The 19,868-nt window shown below is 42.4% G+C and overlaps 1 protein-coding gene across 1 annotated transcript in view; it reads right to left on the bottom strand.

Annotated features, from left to right (window-relative positions):
- prss12 (serine protease 12) overlaps positions 1 to 19,868 on the bottom strand; it is a 224,670-nt gene that overhangs the window by 77,581 nt on the left and 127,221 nt on the right. The window contains exons 5-7 of the mRNA XM_068017768.1: positions 6,654 to 6,832; positions 5,544 to 5,685; positions 321 to 523 (exon numbers count right to left, since the gene is read on the bottom strand). Coding sequence (XP_067873869.1) covers positions 321 to 523; positions 5,544 to 5,685; positions 6,654 to 6,832 — 524 coding nt within the window. The remainder of the gene's footprint in view (positions 1 to 320; positions 524 to 5,543; positions 5,686 to 6,653; positions 6,833 to 19,868) is intronic.

Below are 19,868 nucleotides of genomic sequence, written 5' to 3'. Positions count from 1 at the left end.
CTCAGCCACAAAGTCTAAAAAGAGCACCTAAAAACTGTCAGAAGTTAATAAATTGTGAAAGGGTGGTTTCCATGGTTATTAGTCTCAGTGAAATGACTTAAAAATGGAATGTGTCTGTGGGAATAATGAATGTCATAACCATTAATTATTCAGAAATGAGCATTTAGCTTTGTTTAAGGAACAATTTGGTGTGGTTCCAAGAAAATTATTTTTGTCATTGGTATTTTTGATTCAACTAAAATCATCTTGACTGTGTAAAATCTGAAACTAAAATCCCTTCCCTTGAACATTTTGCTGAGACTTTGTTGAGCAATGCTCACCAAAAGGAAGTCCCTGGATATCATTCACAGCATTGAGTGTACAAATGATAGTCACATCCTCCTGGTGGCTGCAGTCATGCTTCCCCCATTGGCTTCTGGGGCACAAAGGCAGTGAGGATTCCTGACCTGAGCAACTGACGTCATCCAAATAAATAGGCCCAGAGCCTCCTTCAAATTGACCTTCCAGAGGCTTCTGTGCATTTCTGTGGGACAGTGGGGAAAAAAGACAGTTAAAGGAGTGAATGCCTGCTGAAAGATCCAGGATTAGAGATATTTGGGGTCATTTTCTAACTGACTGATGGACAGGGAACTTTGTCAATTAACAGCACAAGGTGGAAATCCAAGACAGCGTTCCCATACACACTTTGCATGAATGAAACTTTCCACTGGTAGCATGAAATCAGCAAATAAACCCCATAGTAACAACAGTAGGCATTTAGCCCCTTGAGCCTTTCCTTCATTCAATGAAATCATGGCTTATCTGCGATATAACTCTATATGCTTACCTTTGTCCCATATCCCCTCATGCCTTTGGTTAATAGAAATCTATCAATCTCAGTCTAAGAATTAACAATTGACACAGCATCAATTGCCATTTTCAGAAGAGATTTCCAAACTTCTACCATCCTTTGTGCGCAGAAGTTTTTCCAAACTTCACTCCTAAAGGCCTGGCTCTAATTTTTAGGCAATGTTCCCAATCCTAGACTCCCCAACCAGGGGAAATAGATTCTTTTTATCTACTCTATCAGTTTGCCTTAATAGCTTGAAAACTTTAATTAAACATCCCTTAATCTTATACATTCCAGAGAATACAACCCTAGTTTGTGTAATCTCTCCACATCTGTCCTCGGTAATGTAACCCTTGGACACATAGAACCATAGAACCATAGACAAATAATGGCACAGAAGGAGACCATTCAGTCCATTGTGTTTGCGCTGGCCAAAAGACTAGCCACCCAATCTAATCCCACCTTCCAGCACCTGGTCCATAGCCTTGCAGGTTACAGCACTGCAGGTGCATGTCCAGGTACCTTTTAAATTAACTGAGGGTTTCTGCCTCCACCAGCGTTCCTGGCAGTGAATTCCAGACACCCACAACCCTCTGGGTGAAAAAGTTTTTCCTCATGTCCCCTCGAATCCTTCTACCAATCACCTTAAATCTGTCCCCCTGGTAATTGACCTCTCCACTAGGGGAAACAGGTCCTTCCTGTCTTCTCTATCTAGGCCCCTCATAATTTTGTACACCTCAATTAAGTCACCCCTCAGTCTCCTCTGTTCTAAGGAAAACAACCCTAGTCTATCCAATCTTTCCTCATAGCTGCAACTTTCAAGCCCTGGCAACATTCTCATAAACCTCCTCTGTACTCTCTCCAGAGCAATAATGTCCTTCCTGTAATGTGGTGACCAGAACAGTCCAGGTATCACTCTAGTAAATCTGTGCTGCACTCTGTCCAAGGGCAATATATCCTTCCTAGTTTGTGCCCAAAACACAATCCTCCAGGTGTAATCTCACCAGGCTGCAGCATGATTTCTAAGCCCTTGTATTCCATTCCTCTAGAAGTAAAAGCTAGCACTCCATTAACCTTTTTGACTATTTTTAATACCTGTCCATGACATTTAAATGGTCTATGTACATGGTCCCCGAAGTGCCTTTCGATCACCACTGCTTCTAGCTTTTATAATGAGAGAGTTTACCATCTAAAAAGCACTCTGATCTATTCTTATTAGGACCAAAGTGGATGACCTCACACTTGCTACAGGGAAATCCATTTGCCACAGTTTGGTCCATTCATTTAATCTTTTAAGTTTATGCTTCCATCAACATAGCTTACAATGCCACCCATCTTTGTGTCATCGCAAACTTGGATATGTGACTCTCTATTCTGTCATCTAAGTCATTAATAAATATAATGAATAGTGTAGGCCCCAACACAGATTCTTGCAGCACACCACTAGTCACATGCTGTCAGTTAGAGTACCTGCCCATTATCCCTACTCTCTGTCATTTGCTACTCAGGCAATCTCCGAACCAGGTCAATAATTTGCCTTCAATTCCATGAGCTTCAGCTTTAGCTAACAGTCTCTTATGAGGGGCTTTATCAAATACCTTCCAGATGTCCTTAGAAATAACATACTTAGATATTCCCCTGTCCACTACTTTAGTCAGTTCTTCAAAAAATTCAATCAGGTTCATCGCACATGCCCTATCCTTTACAAATCCATGCTGGTTCTTTCCAATCAGGTGAAAACTTTCAAAGTAGTCAGTCATTTTTTTCCCTTAATTACACACTCTCTCATCTTTATAAAAGTGGAGTGAAATAAGCAAACGTTCTAATCTAATGGAACGGGTCCTGAATCGAGAGAACTTTGGAAGATCATAGTTAAGACATCTGCAATATTCTCACCTACTTCCTTTAAAACCCTAGGATGAAAACCATCTGGCCCTGGGAATTTGTCACTCTTTAGTGCCATTATTTTCTTCATTACAGTTAATTTGCTTATGTTAATTTTGGTTAATACTGCCCCTGATTCAATATCAATTTCCTTGAGATGTCCAGCGTGCTTTAACTACTGATGCAAAGTAATTGTTTAACATGTCCACCATTTCCTTATTTCCAGTTATATCATTATTTTTAGTTTTTCAGAGCCCACATTGCTCCTGACCACCCTCCTTTTCCTAATATAATTGTTAAAACTTGTATATTATTTTGATATTTTTGGTAAGTTTCTTTTCATGCTCCCTTTTTGTAGTCCTTACAATCTGTTCTGTTACCCTTTTCTTTTCCTCATATCTCTTCCATTCACCAAAATCTGTGCTATTTATGCATTCTTTTTCTTTTAGTTTTATGTGTCCCTTACTTCTTTGGTTGTTCATGGCTTCTTCATTTTGGCAAGTAGAGCTCTTGCCCCTTAAGGGTGTAAACTGGTCCTATATCACGTTTTTTGAGCACCTCCTTCTATCATATTATCCATTAAATAGATATATAGATTTGTGCAGTTTACAGTGGACAATCTCTGGCTCATTCCATTCAAGTCAGCCTTACTTAAATCTATGAGTTATTCACTGCAATGTCAATGACATTTTCTCACCAAGATCTACTTAAATAGCAATGATGGTTCAGTTGATTAAATCAGCAAGTATCTGAGCAGTGTAGACCAGGAAGGCCCCATGTTAGATCTCGGCCTGCGCTGTTAGCTGATTTCACCTGAAATGTTACAATTGGCCCCAGTGCCATGGACTAGGAAGAGGAAAATTGGCTGTGATTCTCATTCCAGAAGCTTTCCAGTGACCCCTGTTGGAAGCGAACGTGTGTGGAGATTGGTCAGGGACCGGATCTAGCTGAACTGTGATGGTATTGACAGTCAAATAGCTTATTGGCTTTCACTCTCTGGGCTCCAATATCATTAATGGCCACTTGGGCATGGTATTGGAATTCATGGCATTCATGGACCTATACACCAGCAAAGTCAGCACATTCATAAGAAAGGATTGGGAAGGGAGAAAACTATCAAAAAGGGAAGGATAAAAGAGCACCTTCATAAGAAATAGGAGATGCAGCAAACCATACAGCCCCTTGAGCTGCTCCGCTTTTCAATAAGATCATGGCTGCACTTTTACATCAACTTCAGTTTCCCGCCCTATCCTTATATACCTTGATTCCCTTATTGCCCAAAAATCTATCAGTCTCAGTCTTCAATATAATCAATGATTGAGCAGCCACAGCACTTTAGGGTAGAGAATTCTGAAGATTCTCAACCCACTGTGGGGTCTTGCTTGAGTACATGTAAGGAGACACTTACGGAGACTGGTGAAGGTTTTGAGTGAGGAGCTATATGTTTGTTATCCATTTACTCTGTGCAATAAATGTGAAGATAGGCTCCAGCATCATCCTTCCACATCAAGCTTTCTGGAATTTTATATGTTTTAATGAGATCACCTCTCATTCTCCTAAATTCTTGAGAATATAGGCCCATTCTACTCGATCATTCCTCATAAGGCAACCCTCTCATCCATTGAATCAATCTCGTGAATCTACGTTGGTCCCCTCTAAGACAAGTATATCCTCCCTTAGATAAGTAGTCTAAAACTATACAGAGTATTCTAGGTCTCACCAAAAATTGCAGCAAGATTTCCTTACTTTTATATTCCAACCCTCTTGCAATGAAGGCTAACATATTATTTTCCTTCCTGATTGCTTACTGTTAACTTTCTATGATTCATGTACAAGAGCACCTAAATCCTTCTGAATACCAACATTTGCTCATCTCTCACCTTTTAAAGAATATTTTGCTTTTCGATTCTTCCTACCCAAGTGAATAACCTCACATTTCTCCACACTATACTCAATCTGTCACTTCTTTCCCACTCAATTAACCTACCTACTTCTCTTTGCAGTCTTGTTGCATCCTCACAACTTACTTTCCCACCTAGCTTTGCATCACCAGCAAACTTGAATATCTTACTCTCGGTACCCTCATCTAAGTCATTAATATAGATTGTAAATAACTGAAGCTCAAGCACTAATCCTTGCGACACCCTACTATTTACAACCTGCCAACCTGAAAATGACTCCTTTGTTCCTATTCTCTGTTTTATGCCCATTAACCAATCCTCAATCCATGACTAATACATTACCCCCAAACCATGAGCCCTAATCTTGTCTAACAAATTTCTCCGACACCTTATCTAATACCTTTTAGAATTCAAGTTTTCTTTTGTATAATTTTGGAATCCTTAGTAGCATTTTATGCACCATAAACATGATGTCAACATCACATGCTAGCCACATTTATAATCACACCTACAATTTATATCTCTCATCCAAACAAAAAATCACTCAGATCACCGTATAATTCACATTCCCAGAAGACTAAAAACCCACGAGGTGTGACTTATGCACTGCATTTCATAGAATATGTGACTTAAACCTGATGTAAAAATAACTGTATCAATTATAATTAATTGAGTAACCTTAGCTGTTGCAGTTAACTTGTTTTAGTCTTCATAGTCCTTTCAAATCTAACCTTCCTGTTAAGTGATCCTCCACATGACGTCTTATCCATTATTCCGTGCAGTAAAGCAAATGCCGATTTCACACTGAATTACTTAAAAAAAGAAATGATGTCACAACCTCAATGTGGTTTTAATTATATCTCTAATTCAACATTCTCACGTTTCTTCGATTTGATAGACAAGCTGGAGATAGAAAGCGCCTCCGGTACCTGAATCCCAGTTGCCTACAAACAACTTGAGCATTCCTCTCTGTCCAGCCATCATCACAGACAGTTCCCCACTGACCACGGTAATACACCTCAAGCCGTCCTTCGTGGCTACCCTTTCCTCCAACCAGGCGCACAGCACCATCTAAACAATACACACAAAGGGCCAGAATGAGGATATCTGATACACAAGAAAAGAGGTCAAAGCATCCAGTCGTTTTTAAGTATATCTTAATATAATAGAAAGCTAAAGGTTTTTTTTAAATTGTTCTAATAAGCATTAGTTTAGGGCAACTGATCATGCAACATGTATAATAGTAAGTTCTGCAAATAAATTCACTCATTGCTGCCAATTATAAAACAGCAATTTTCTCTCCCATGAAATAGGATTTGTTGCAGTTTATGCATTTCATTAGCTCAGTCTGAGTGGTCTCCAAATGACCATTGGAAACATATGTTGCATGCGCATGGGGGCTATCTATTACATTCAAGAACTTTTATTGCCTAGTGCCTGGACAATTGATGTCTTGCATATATTGTATTAATAAAACTGAAGTTCATTGTCTCTCGCTCCCCACTGACCTCACAAGAAAGAAAATAAGAACAACTGCACCCTTGCAAGCCACTTCACACAAGCACACATGGGAATTGCTATAAATAATCTAGCACAGTGTACTGAGAATTGGAAATGCACCTGTACATTAACTCATCCTGAATGCTGCTATGGGACTTTTGCTTTCAGAATCCTGTGCAATATTTATCACTAATCGCTTTGTTCTTTTGAAAGTGCAAAATTCTCAGATAAAATAGGGTATGCAAAACATCTCCCGGAAATCTTTCAAAATTTTTTCTAATCCTAGGTGCAGAAATCAAAGACATATCTTCAGGATGCTGGGGCATAACTTTCTCTCATTAACATGAACACAAAGTCTTATTATCGTGCCATAGAGTTAGTTATTTTGTTCTTCATCTGTACCAAAAATATAAATGTAACAATTTACTAATTGAAATGATGCTTTTGGACAGCTGTCCATTACAGTGCCCATTCATGGCTATAAACTTAACTACAATTACATTACTCAGACTAAAAATGGTTTGATTCTCTATACTTACCCCTGAGAGGGTTGCAGGACACACCTGCATCTTCCTTGTGCCTACAGTTGTGCTCTCCCCACAAACTCTTGGGACACTGGTCTATAGAGAGCTCATTCCCTGTGCACTGCACATCATCCAGTAATATTGGGCCAGAGCCTTCTCCAAAATAGGCCAGCGGCTGTGCCTTGGCTGGACTACTGTGTGGTAGAAAAAAAATGGCAAATAAATATTCAAAACATACCATGTTTTCATTATTATTTTTATCTTCCGCCAGTTTTCGTGAGGGCAACAGAACACTATAGTGACATATCCACTTCTGTTGCTCTCCAATCTAATTCTACAATGGTTAATACAACGTGGGGATTATGATCTACTTTGGATGTAGAATTAGCTTAACTTAGATCAGTGAGGAAGAATTTGGGACAGAACCTGATTCTGTCAGGTTTCCATCCCATCCTGGCCTAATAGAAAGATTCTGATGGTCCCCCATCCCCACACCACCACCTGTCATAGTGTCACTTTTGGAGGCAGGACTGGCAGGCTGCCAAGCTCCATGGGAAATCGCATTACTTCTGCTGAGCATGCTTGCCATACAGGTGCCATAAGTGGGCTACACAATATTGTACTCAGAAAGATTGGTTGCTATTTGGAAAATGGCACTACAGAGAGGGAGGAATGTTGAGGTAAAAATTTTACCTTTCTAAAATTGTGTCAGACTGGCTGGAACCCCCCAAGAATGGTAAGCTCCAGAAATGTGTATCAGAACAAGACTTTTGGAAGTTCTAAGCCACTGGTTCTAACCCTGTTGCATTCAAATGGTAGATTTCAAAATACTGTCAAGTACTATATTATGTTATATTGTAGAACTTACAGTTGGAGTTCTAACATGCTGTGCTGCATTTGCGCTCATGGCTGTGAGCTCTTACTCTCAGACATACCATCAAAAGCAAAAGATGATCAGATACCACGTACTTCACTGTAGAGAAGAATATGAAATAAACAGGGTAGAGTCATCCTGGGATTTTCTTTGTATCCACTTAAAGAATACATTGGTGAAGGCCTATTACCAGGTTGGCTGTATATCTGCTTCCCCTCTCTGCCAGAAAGTAATGTGTGGCAGGGAAAGGCCTATGGATTTCTGCCACTACTCCAGAATCTACCGCTATACATCTCCTGTCAGCCTCAGGATCAGCAGTGGCAGTGGTGGTAGGGCCATTTACGCTATTTCTCTGGGGGCTTCATTGTAAGTTACGATGAAAATCTGGGAGAACATCTAGGAATTTCTTGGAATTGCAGTTTAAAAGCTTCCAGAAAAAAACCTACATTAAAAGCTTGGTGTACCATTCCATAAAACAACATATCATTGCATACATGGCACCTCTAGAAAATTAACATCAATAGGTTTACGCCTGACAGATAAATAAATCAGATAAAATATCTTGCAGATTTATTTGCTGCCATCATGTGGCCTTATTCGTATCATGGATGTATAGGTAGGAGATATTATGATCACCATGTTCAACTCCTTCTTAAGAACAATGAAGTTAAATCATTCAATAATTCTGCTCTATAAATATTCACCGACTAATTTTTCCCTTTGTTACAACTGAAGTGGGAGGAGTGCACTGTCTTTTCTAGTTCCACTTCTCCACAGGTCACAACATATATTTAAATGTTTACCCAGTTACCGATACAATCATATATTTAACTCTTTATCCCCGAATTAAATACACCAACCAGGTTTCTTTAATAAACAACAAAATTATCAGTTTATTATAAATCGAGACTTATCCAGTAATGAACAAAATCATTAACAGAAGGATTGAAATATGAAAGTTCCCTTTTTACCTTAGCAACACACACACACACACAAAAACATACAACACATACACAGGTTAACTAAAAACAAAAATTTTCTCTGCAGAGCTCTTTTACAAGAAAAGAGGGCGAAGAAAGAATACTTTGGCCAAATACTTATTAATCCTTGAAGAAAACAGATGAGATTTGTTGTGTCAATAATGGTTTATAGTCTGGCATCCGGGTACATGTAGGGAGGGCACTGGGATCTTTTCTGGAGCAGTTCTTTTCAGGCGGTGTTGAGGATTAATTCGGCAAGCTTTCCAGGAGTTCCTTAGGAGAAATGCGGCATCAGGGGTTTCAGTTATCACACTCTGGAATCGCAGGTTTTTCAAAGAGGTAGAGAAAGAGGATCTGACATGCTGGATTTCTCATGATCTCTTACAGATATACAGGAAAGATGAGCAGGGTGTTTCTCTCTTGGAAGGTTGAATCACCAGCTGCCTTCAAACACAGTCCACACCCCAAATGAACCAAAACAACATCTCAGAAGTGAAAACAACTCCTGTCCCTCATAAATTGTGTCATGTCACTCCACTGTAAACATCTCCCCCCAAGTCACCAAGGTTTCTCTTGGTTATTGAGCTTAAAGCATGTGATTCCAGTGAAGGTTGTTTTCAAACAAGACCTCAAGTGTCCTTTCAGCAACCTCTTCTAAAAACAAAGCCCAACATCTATGGAATTACTTCAGTTCTCCAATGAATCTATCTCCACAATTCTAACACACAAATCCTCAAAAAAAAATTTTTTTAAATAGAAGCACCTTCATAATACCTCCATCTTTGGAGGAATGAAACATCATTTTTAAATGCGTTTCATTCCAAAGAGTGAAAAAAAATGAAAGAACTCTTAAGCTAAGATGACGAACGATGTTAAAAAGACAAGCTTAAAGACATTGTGTCTCAATGCACATGGATGGGAACTGAACATCCAGGGGTATTCAATATTTAGGAAGGACAGGCAAAAAAGGGAAGGAGGTGGAGTAGCATTGTTAGTAAAAGAGGAAATCGATACAATAGTGAGGAAAGATATTAGCTCAGAGAATCCTGATGTGGAATCTGTATGGGTGGAGCTAAGAAACACCAAGGGGCAGAAAACGTTGGTGGGGATTGTATATAGACCCCCAAACAGCAGTGGAGATGTAGAGGATGGCATTAAACAAGAAATTAGAGACGCGTGCGATAAGAGTGCAACTGTAATTATGGGTGATTTTAATCTGCATATAGATTGGGCAGACCAAATTAGCTATTCACAATATATATTAATGATATAGATGAGGAATTAAATATAATATATCTAAGTTTGCAGATGACACAAAGCTGGGTGGGAGTGTGAGTTGTGAGGAGGATGCAGAGAAGCTCCAGTGTGATATGGACAGGTTGAATGAGTGGGCAAATACATGGCAGATGCAGTATAATGTGGATAAATGTGAGGATATCCACTTTGGTGGCAAAAACAGAAAGGCAGATTATTATCTGAATGGCGATAGATTGGGAAAGGGGGAGGTGCAACGAGGCCTGGGTGTCTTGTGCACCAGTCGCTGACAGTAAACATGCAGGTTAAGAAGGCAAATGGTATGTTGGCCTTCATAGCGAAAGGATTCGAGTACAGGAGCAAGGATATTTTGCTGCAATTATACAAGGCCTTGGTGAGACCACATCTGGAGTATTGTGTGCAATTTTGGTCTCCTTATCTGAGGAAGGATGTTCTTGCTATGGAGGGAGTGCAGTGAAGGTTCACCAGACTGATTCCTCAGATGGCAGGATTGACGTATGAAGAGAGATTGGGTCGATTAGGCTTGTATTTGCTAGAGTTTAGAAGAATAAGAGGGGATGTCATAGAAACCTACAAAATTCTAACAGGACTGGACAGACTAGATGCAGGAAGGATGTTCCCGATGGTGGGGGAGTCCAGGACAAGGGGTCACAATCTAAGGATAAGGGGTAAGGACTGAGATGAGGAGGGATTTCTTCACCCAGAGAGTGGTGAACCTGTGGAAATCTCTACTACAGAAAGCAGTTGAGGCCAAATCATTAAATATATTCAAGAAAGAGTTAGGTATAGTTCATAGGGCTTTCATGGAAAGAAATTCTTATTCAATCACGAGACAACATCAGATTTATATTGTTATGAAAATCCCACATGTCAAATGGAAAATATCAATTTCATTGTGTGGAACTTTGCCTGAGACTTTTACTGGAAATTGTTACAAATAACTTTTAAAACAGAACAACTAGCAGCCAAGATGGCCATGAACATTTGCATGTGAAAAACAAAGGATTAGACTGGTGACAGACATGATTGATTCAGCCTAGCCAGAACAATGAGGGGCTCTCTGATTCAATTATCTGAGATAGCCTTGTCAATGTGGGGGTCATTAAAATCCATCGACATCCATTGACTTTGAAAGAGCCAACCCCCCACCAAGTATGGTTGGGCAGCCTGAGGGGACAGCCTTGAATTTCAGAGACAATTCCAGATGATTTTCATTCAAACAAAGAGGTGGTCATATCATGTGACTGCTTGTGCCACTCTGGAGATTATGAGTGGTGACTCAGAAGGCAGACTGTAACTGGAAGCGAGCAATGAAACAGGGCTGCGTTTGCTGACAACGCCACCACTAGGTGGCGCTGCAATTGCACATGCGCAAATGCAGCCTGTCCCACTAAAACGTCACAGTCTGCGACGTCAGGCAGCTGCCAGGATTAAAGATGGCGCTGCTCAAATAATCACACGATAGCAACCTAAACACATGGCAGCACACAATGGCCGGAGGGGAGGGAGCGAGAGGGCCGGGGAGGGGAGGGAGTGAGCGGGCCGGGAGGGGAGGGGTGGGAGCGAGTGGGCCGGGGAGGGGAGGGGAGGGAGCGAGTGGGCCGGGGAGGGAGGGAGCGAGTGGGCCGGGGAGGGGAGGGAGTGAGCGGGCCGGGAGGGGAGGGGAGGTGAGGGAGCGAGCGGGCCGGGGAGGGACCGAGTGAGCGGGCCAGGGAGGGAGGGAGCGAGTGGGCCGGGGGAGGGGAGGGAACGGGCGGGCGGGTGACTCAGCGGTCTTGTGGGGGAGGGGGGTAGGTGAGCGAGTGGGGTGGGGGGTAGGTGAACGAGCGGGCGTGCAGCGGGGTCGGGAGCGGGCGGCGGGGGGAAGGAGGAGAGCGCACCCACCACCAACAAGGTCTTCGGCTGCGCTCTCCCCGCACCCGCTCTCTCCCCGCTCTCCAGATCCCCTCTCCCCCCACCCCCACTCTCTCCCCACTCCCCAGATCCCCTCTCCCCCCACCCCTGCTCGCTCTGGCCCGGATCCCCCCACCATCTGCCCGCGTTACGTGATGACGCCACCTGTGCATGCACCAACCCCATCTGGCCGTGTTATGCGATGATGTCATCTGCGCATGCGCCAACCAGTCCTGGCACTGCGGAACACAGCGCATGCGCAGAAAGTAGGAACCAATCTGTGCATGTGCGCAGATTGGTGCAGTCGGATGACGTAAGCTGCCGGCTGCGTTGTCAGTAAAACTTTGTTTATATATTACACCATTTAAAAGAAGTGTAAACTGAACTGAGTTCCAAAATCTAATTGAACCAGCAAATTCTTTCAAATTTATCCAAATTTGTCTCAATAAGTCATTTTATATCTAGGTTAACTTGAAAACATGTTGGGCTGAATTTTACAGACCCCCCCCGACGTCAGGGGTCATGGTGGGGGGGGGAGGGGGGTGGAAAATGCCTTCAGGAGAGGGCCGCCGCGATATTTCCGGTGGCGGCGCGGTCTCGTGGCTGCCCCCCTGTTGCTTGGCGACAGGACTGCCGTTAACATATTTAAATAGATTTAAATTAATGAATTAAGTACATTTACGTTTCCGCGTCTGTTCCAGTGCGATTTTCATGCCGCTGGCTGGCACTTCCTCACCTTCGGACCCCCGTCCGTTGAACCAAGGCGGAACACTGGTGAAGAGGGGGGAGGAGGTAAGTTTCTCAATGCGCTGGTGGGGCAGTGGGGTCAAAGTCATATTGTTGGTGTAGGGGACGGTGGGAAGGGTTAGAGTGTAAAGTTTATGCACTTGTGGGGGGAAGGTCAGGTGGACAAGGTAAGTGTTTTGGCAGAAGAGAGGGCAAGTAATCAATTCTATGGTTATTGCGGGGTGGGAGAGGGGCAAGATAAATTTATTTAACTATTTTAAAATCAATGTATCTTTAAATATTTATTTGAACAGCAGGGCTCGAAGCCCTTTAAAAATGCGTCAGCACCTGTGCACAGGCAGCTGACGCCATTGCTGGGAACGGAGAGCCTGCCCCTTCATGTCATCGGGGAGGGCGGTCCACCCTGACTATTTAAATGAGCCACTGCGCTTAATATCATGGCGGCTCCGCGACGTGCGGCCCACCATTGAAATCGACGGTGGGAGTATAAATTTCAACCCATTGTTTCACGTTCACACAGAAGTAATTTCACTCAGGTTTTACCAAGGAAGGTGAAAGTGGAATATTTACCTCAGGATTTTCTGCAAGAACGGCTACTACTGGAGATGGATGCATTGGCATCACAATAGGGTCTAAAGTTTTGCCCAGCTCTGTTGTGACCATGACCCATTTTGCTTGGTTGGGATTGCTTATATGTGTAAGGTTAGCTCTTGGCAGGATCCCCACCAGCAATAGGGCGTCAAGGTAGAAAGGTGTAGGCAGGCAAACGCCTGGAGCGCAGACAAAGAATCCTTTTTAAAGTAGGCAGGGCATTCTGAAGTGTCTTTTTAAAAATTTGACAAGGTTTTTAATCAGCCATGGAATTCTAAAATAGGTGTGATGGGAGTTAAAAGAGGAAAGGATCCCACTATTTCCAAGTTCGCGGATGACACAAAAATAGGTGGGAATGTGTGTTTTGAGGAAGATGCAAAGCGGCTTCGAGGGGATTTGGACAGAGTTAGTGAATGGACAAGAATGTGGCAGATAGAATATAATGTAGAAAAATGTGAGGATATCCACTTTGGTAGGAGGAATAGATGTGCAGAGTATTTCTTAAATGGTAAGAGATTAGAAAGTGTAGATGTACAAAGTGACCTGGGTGTTCTGTCAATAAGTCACTGAAAGCTAACATGCAGGTGCAGCAAGCAATTAGGAAGGCTAATGATATGTTAGCATTTATTGCAAGAGGATTTGAATATAGGAGTAGTGAAGTCTTGCTTCAGTTGGATAGAACCTTGGTTAGGCCGCACTTGAAATACTGTGTGCAGTTTTGGTCTCCTTACCTTCGGAAGGATATTATTATCTTAGATGGAGTGCAACAAAAGTTCACCAGACTTGTTCCCGGGATGGCGGGACTGTCCGATGAAGAGGGATTGGGGAAATTGGGTCTGTATTCTCCAGAGTTTCGAAGGATGAGAAGTGATCTCATTGAAACCGACAAAATACTTAAAGGGATAGACAGGGTAGATGCAGCTAAGATGTTTCGCCTGGTTGGGAAGTCTAGAACCAGGGGACACAATTTCAAAATAAGGGGGAAGTCACTTAGGACAGAGATGAGGAGAAATTTCTTCACCCAGAGGGTTGTGAATCTTTGGAATTCTCCACCCCAGAGGGCTGTGGAAGCTCAGTCATTGAACATGTTTAAAGCAAAGATGAACAGATTTCTAAATACAAATGACATAAGGGGATATGAGGATAGTATGGGAAAAAGGCATTGAAGTGGATGATCAGCCATGATCATATTAAATGGTGAGGCAGGCTTGATGGGCTGAATGGCCTACTCCTGCTCCTATGTTCCTATGTTCATAGTAGGACCCCTTCCTTCAGCATTCTCCTGAGTGGGATTGCTATTGTTAGTCATGGGTCCACTGCGATCCCTGTTCTGGTAGTCCCTGAGATCAACAGTGGTGGTTGAGAGAGGAAAATCAGATGGGTCCCTAAGCCTCACCCGCCTGTCATCTAGGTTTGTTTGACCTACGTCCTTGTAGTTGTGGAGGGAGGGGAATCAAGGTCGACCATGTTAGAAGCAGTTCGGCATTCCTGCCTGATTTTCATTCATTTTCATCACCGGAGGAGATAGCAGAGGCACCATTCACAATTTTCCAAAATATTTGCAATGGGAATTGTGCTCAAGGAATGGAAAAAGTGATGAACTAACACATTATCAACTTGTCAGCTTTAGTTTAGTTCTAGGTGAACTTCAGGAAATATAATACAGGATGAAATTAGGCATAGGCTAATCAGGTAGATTCAGCATGGACTTGTAAAGGACAGGGTGTGCTTGATTAGTTTTAATTGAATTTTCTCAGGAAATTAAAGGGGTAGATTTTAACGGCGAGAGTGTAAAATGAGTGATAATTAAGCTATGGAAATAAAAATTAGGAGTTGTAAAACAGGCTGCAGGTTCACTATCACACAAAGTCAAAATGTACCCTAGAGATAAAGGGTATATGTGGATTTTTGCAGAAGTAATTTGATAAAACGTCACATAAGAGACTCGGCTGAAATTTCCTGTGGAGCCTGATATTTTTTAAAAGTTACATTTAAAGGAAGGGCACTCTTTGGGGAGTACTCAGACATATAGCTACGTTTTCCTTTAAGGAAATATTTTTCCAAGAATCGTTAATTCCATTCTGAACAGATGGAAAAGTTAAAAAATAAAAATGTATTTTCCTGAATGTAATTCACTACAATTGCCTGTTCTGTTCAAAAATTAAGCTGACACAAGTGAAACAAAATTCCACCATTACCTCAGTGATAGATTGATATCTTGGGGCTGAAATTTATGAGTGCGCCGGTATTCGCGGCAGCGCGCTCCGATATCACCGGTCTTCCCGCGCCAATGTGCTGTCGCTGAGCCCTTGCGATATTTCGCGCTGGGGCTCATTTAAATGGAGGGGCGGAGTGGCCACCCCCGATGACGTAGAGTGGGCGGCCGCTCCATCCTCGCCAACAGCGTCTGTAGGCACTAGCGCTATTTTTAAAGGGCTTCAAGCCCTTAGAGGAAATTTTAATTTTTAAAGGGATATTTTTGGAAATGTGATTTTAAAATTTTAATCAAAGCTGGAGGCCCTTTCATTGCCCCCTCCCCAACACCTCCAACCCAGTGTCTGCTTTAGGGCCCCCGACCCTAAATAAACTTTACTGCCAATGCGAACATCCCCACCACCCACCACCCCCCAACCCCGTTACCTTTTCCCTGCAACTCCTACCCACCATCCCCTCAGCCAATACAAAGTGTTATCCCCGTTCCACCCACCCCCCCCCAACGCCCTGATAATTTCACTGCTCCCCCTTCCCAACCAGCGTCATGCCTCAGAACTCCAAACAGAGTTCCGAAGGTAGAGGAGTTTCAGCAGGCAGCCGGAATATTGGCGTGGGATGGCTGTTTGGACAAGGTAAGTTCACTTGAATGATTTAAACTTAATGGTAATATTAAAATGAAGGCCCCACCACCAAGCGGCAGGGGCGGGGGTGGAGGTGCCGCACCGAGGCCTTGCTGCCGCCGGTACAATGCAACGGGCCTTCTCAGTGTCGGGAGTCGTGGCGGGCCTCTCTCGGAAGAATTTTTCAGGCCCCCCCGCCCGCCATGACCCCCAACGTCAGAGGCCTCATAAAACTCAGCCTATAATATTTTTAAAAATCACTTTTTACCAAACATTTTTCCATCCATTTGCTTTGTTAAATTTTAGTGCCAAATGTGAGGGTGCTTTTTTGGCCCATTAGGAATTAAATAAACTGAGAATTATTGATATTCTGCCCTCCATTTTACCAGACTTGAACCTTATGGCCAAGTGGTTGAAAAGGCCGCTCTACATCTCACTCCACTACTCATCTTCCCTTCTACTGCTAGAAGAACTGAACAGTTTAGTTCACAGGCACCATTCATGATACACTTGATTATTCGCATGAAGTGTCATTTAGCAAGACAGACCTCTGTGAATTTCCCTTCCCCCCCCAGAGATGGAAGCATCTGCTACCGCGCACAGTGCTCCATTTAGCAGGTCAGCTGAGAACTGCTAAAACTCACCACATAAAAGTGGCCAGATTCAAATTAGTCACAGCTGAGAGATGAATTCACAACTCTGAGTTAATAATTCAGAACTGTCTGCTTCAGCAATCATTATTGATCCAACTCCCCAAGTCTATTACCACATTGTCGTGGGGAATATTAGCAAACATAATAACAAGGAGCAGCAATACTCAGCTGAAAAACAGACAACACAGATAGTCCCTATATTAAACCCTGCTGGTTGCTGGGAACACACCAGGACTGGGAACAACAGTGCTGGGACTGCAATTGGCAAGTCCCAGACTTCCTGTTGCCCAGGGTTGCCAACCCTCCACAATTGTCCTGGAATCTCCAGGAATTGAAAATTAATCTTAAGGGCAGTGCAGCAAGTATCCCAAGAGAATATCTTAGGGCCATTAAACAAAACTGTTTTTTAAAATTTCCTTCGAACACTTTTGTTTATTTGTTATGAAAGTATTGGTGGTGGTGGAAGAAAGGCTGTTTCACTAACTGACTAATTGACTAACAAAGAGCCTGCTCCCTTTCCAATTGCCATGGGAAGGAGGTGTACCTGAAGGATGCTTGGGAGTGTGGGGCTGGGGTAGTTTGAGGCAGGAATAATGGAGGGACGAATATTGTGATGAAACCTCCAGGAATACATCCTACTGCTGCCAAATACCTGCCCCAATAATGAGGTTCAGCAAGCAATGGTTAAATTTGCTTCTGAAACATGTATGTAACAATGGTTTTACAGGCAATGGCACTGTCTGGCTGGAGTTCCACTGGCAGAAAGGCAGTTTGTGAAGCTTATTACCTTATCAAGTTGATTTAAAACTTTTGAGGTACATCTGTAGCAGCTCTTGCATTGATGACATAAATATAGCTTAAGCATCAGAAAATCCTGTGGTGCTACTTCAGTTATAACCTTGGGAATGAGTGGCAATCTGGCGAAATCTCTTCAGGATTCTGGCTGATGATGCTCTGGAATGTATAAGGCCACCCTCACCCAAATTTTGGTCTAGATGGTTTTTAATAATGGAGCTGGATCCAAGAATAAGACAAAATTTCTCTAATAAGACTACAATAATCAAGCACAGGTCTTGTAGAAAATTGCAGTTGTCCATTGTGATCATAGATTTTAGCACCTCCATAGAATTTACATAACTTTAAACACTGTTGATATAATTAATAAATAACACAGCTCTTTTAATGACTTCATATAGTGCATTAAAATCTTGCTGTTCATTATTAGTCGTGAACACTGTAACACATTCCTATGAAATTCCACTGCCTACTATTTTATCAAATGGCGTTAACCCATTAAAATATTAGACAAAGGAATTTTGTGTGAATGCATTCCTGTGTTCATTATTTATAACACAACTCAATTTGAACTGACAGAATCTCTAAACTTTCATTCTGATAAAATCTTGTAATAAAAACCAAGCTCACTGGTTTCAGATAAATTAGTTCATAATCTCCATGAGGTCCTTTTGATACTCTGTCAGAATCATATTTATCACAACATAGACTATTTCCACTATTGAGAGTTCTCTGTGCTTTAATAACAAACAGAACAATCAGATATAAGGGAATCTAAGGCATCATTTTATTTCTGCCCTGAGATGAGTCAGTACTTTCTGTACTTTGATGTTGTTCTAAGTTAAAAGTCTGAGTGTAGCTTCCTCAATGCAAACTCAATTGCTGAAATCTTAGCGAGTCCACATATACTGCAGGAAAATAAGTTCTATACTGCTCAACTGCAAGCTTTTTAAAGTAAAAGATAAAACTTCAATAATCTTTGAACTGTAAGTGAACTAGTTTACAAATGAGAGTGATAAGCATATGCTAACCTCATTGGAAGTTTAATATCTCATATTATGTTACAATGTCTGTCATTTCTACTTTAAATGTAAATCATATAAGAGTTGTGAAAAAGCTTTACATATTAAAACCATTTTAAAACAGACTTCATATTATAAAGAAACAAAATAAGATGTTCCTCTGGCTGATTGTGAAGGGATCACAGGGTATGTTTTCCGATGGGCAGTCTTTCCATACATTTGGTTCCATCGAGTGTACAACACAAAAACAGGACATTCAAGCCAACTGATCTATGCCGGCATTGTTGCTCCACACAAGCTTCCTCCCACTCTACTTCATCTAACCCTATCAACATATTCTTCGGAACTGTTCCGAAGGAGGGTCACTGACCCGAAACGTTAACTCTGCTTCTCTTTTCACAGATGCTGCCAGACCTGCTGAGTGGTTCCAGCATTTCTTCCACTTATTGCTCCTTTGGTAAAGAAGTTTCTCCTGAATTCCATATATCTATGACCCATAGATCTCAAAATTAGGCTCCATAGAACCACTAGTGTTGCACTAAGGAAGCGGGGAGACCTGGAAACAGTGGCTGATCTGTTTCTGGCCAATTCTGGCATACTTGCATAGCAGCCATGCTTGTAAGGACACTAGCGTGGGTGAGCTGTGTGTGCAGCAGAAGCATGAGAGTGGGAAGATTGTGATGCCACTCAGCCTCTAATGCTGATTTGCTGCCCGACCTGCCATTTTGGGACTCGCAGTTTTAGTTAACGTCCTTTCTTAAACACTCTCAGCTAAACAAGCATACAACTGCATGAGGGACCCCATCCCCCACCACAACTAGTGCTATTTGAAGGCATCAGCATGACTTTCAGGTGCTGTTTTTTTGTTTGCTGGTGCAGAGTGAGTTCCGCGTTATTGTTGGAGGAGTTCTGAAAGGTAGTTGGGAGTCAGAAGAGAGCGACGCTGAACTTTTCCAAGGAGTTCAGTGCAGTTTGAAGGTATGTCAGCAGAAAGCCTGCTATTACTAGGGGGGGCTATAGTTCTAGTCTGTGTTGGGCTTCAGTACGACAATCACAGGCAGCACAGAGGGGAAGCTGAGTGCAGAGAGAGGAGGAGGAGAGCTCTCATTAGAAGGCCGTACCCACCTAGAGTTTTAAGGGAGCACCTTTCTTATCTCCCCTTCAACCAGGAGCAGTGTCTGAGGCGGCTATGTTTCACCAAGGAGGTGGCCACTGAATTGTGCCACATCCTCTGACTGGACCTGCAACCGCACAGCAGGAAGAGGATGGAGCTGTCAGTGGCTGTGAAGATTAATTTCTATGCAAGTGGATTCTTCCAGATTGGAGCTGGCAACATTGCCAATATCTCACAGTTTACCATGCATCACTGCATCAGGAAGGTAACAGAGGTCCTGAATGCTTCTTAGTTTTCTCTCTAATTAGAGGGAAGTAGAGCAACAGACATGTGGCTTTGGCAGGATATCAGGATTCCTAATGATGCAGGGAGCTATCAACTGCACGCACATGTCTCCACAGGTGTAACATTTCAATGGGAAGATGTAGCAGAACCAGAAGGGGCACTACTCC

Source organism: Heterodontus francisci, chromosome 1 (assembly GCF_036365525.1).
Source record: "Heterodontus francisci isolate sHetFra1 chromosome 1, sHetFra1.hap1, whole genome shotgun sequence".
Taxonomy (NCBI): Eukaryota; Metazoa; Chordata; class Chondrichthyes; order Heterodontiformes; family Heterodontidae; genus Heterodontus; species Heterodontus francisci.
Note: the sequence above shows the minus strand (reverse complement) of the source record. Positions and strands in the feature narration are given on the sequence as shown.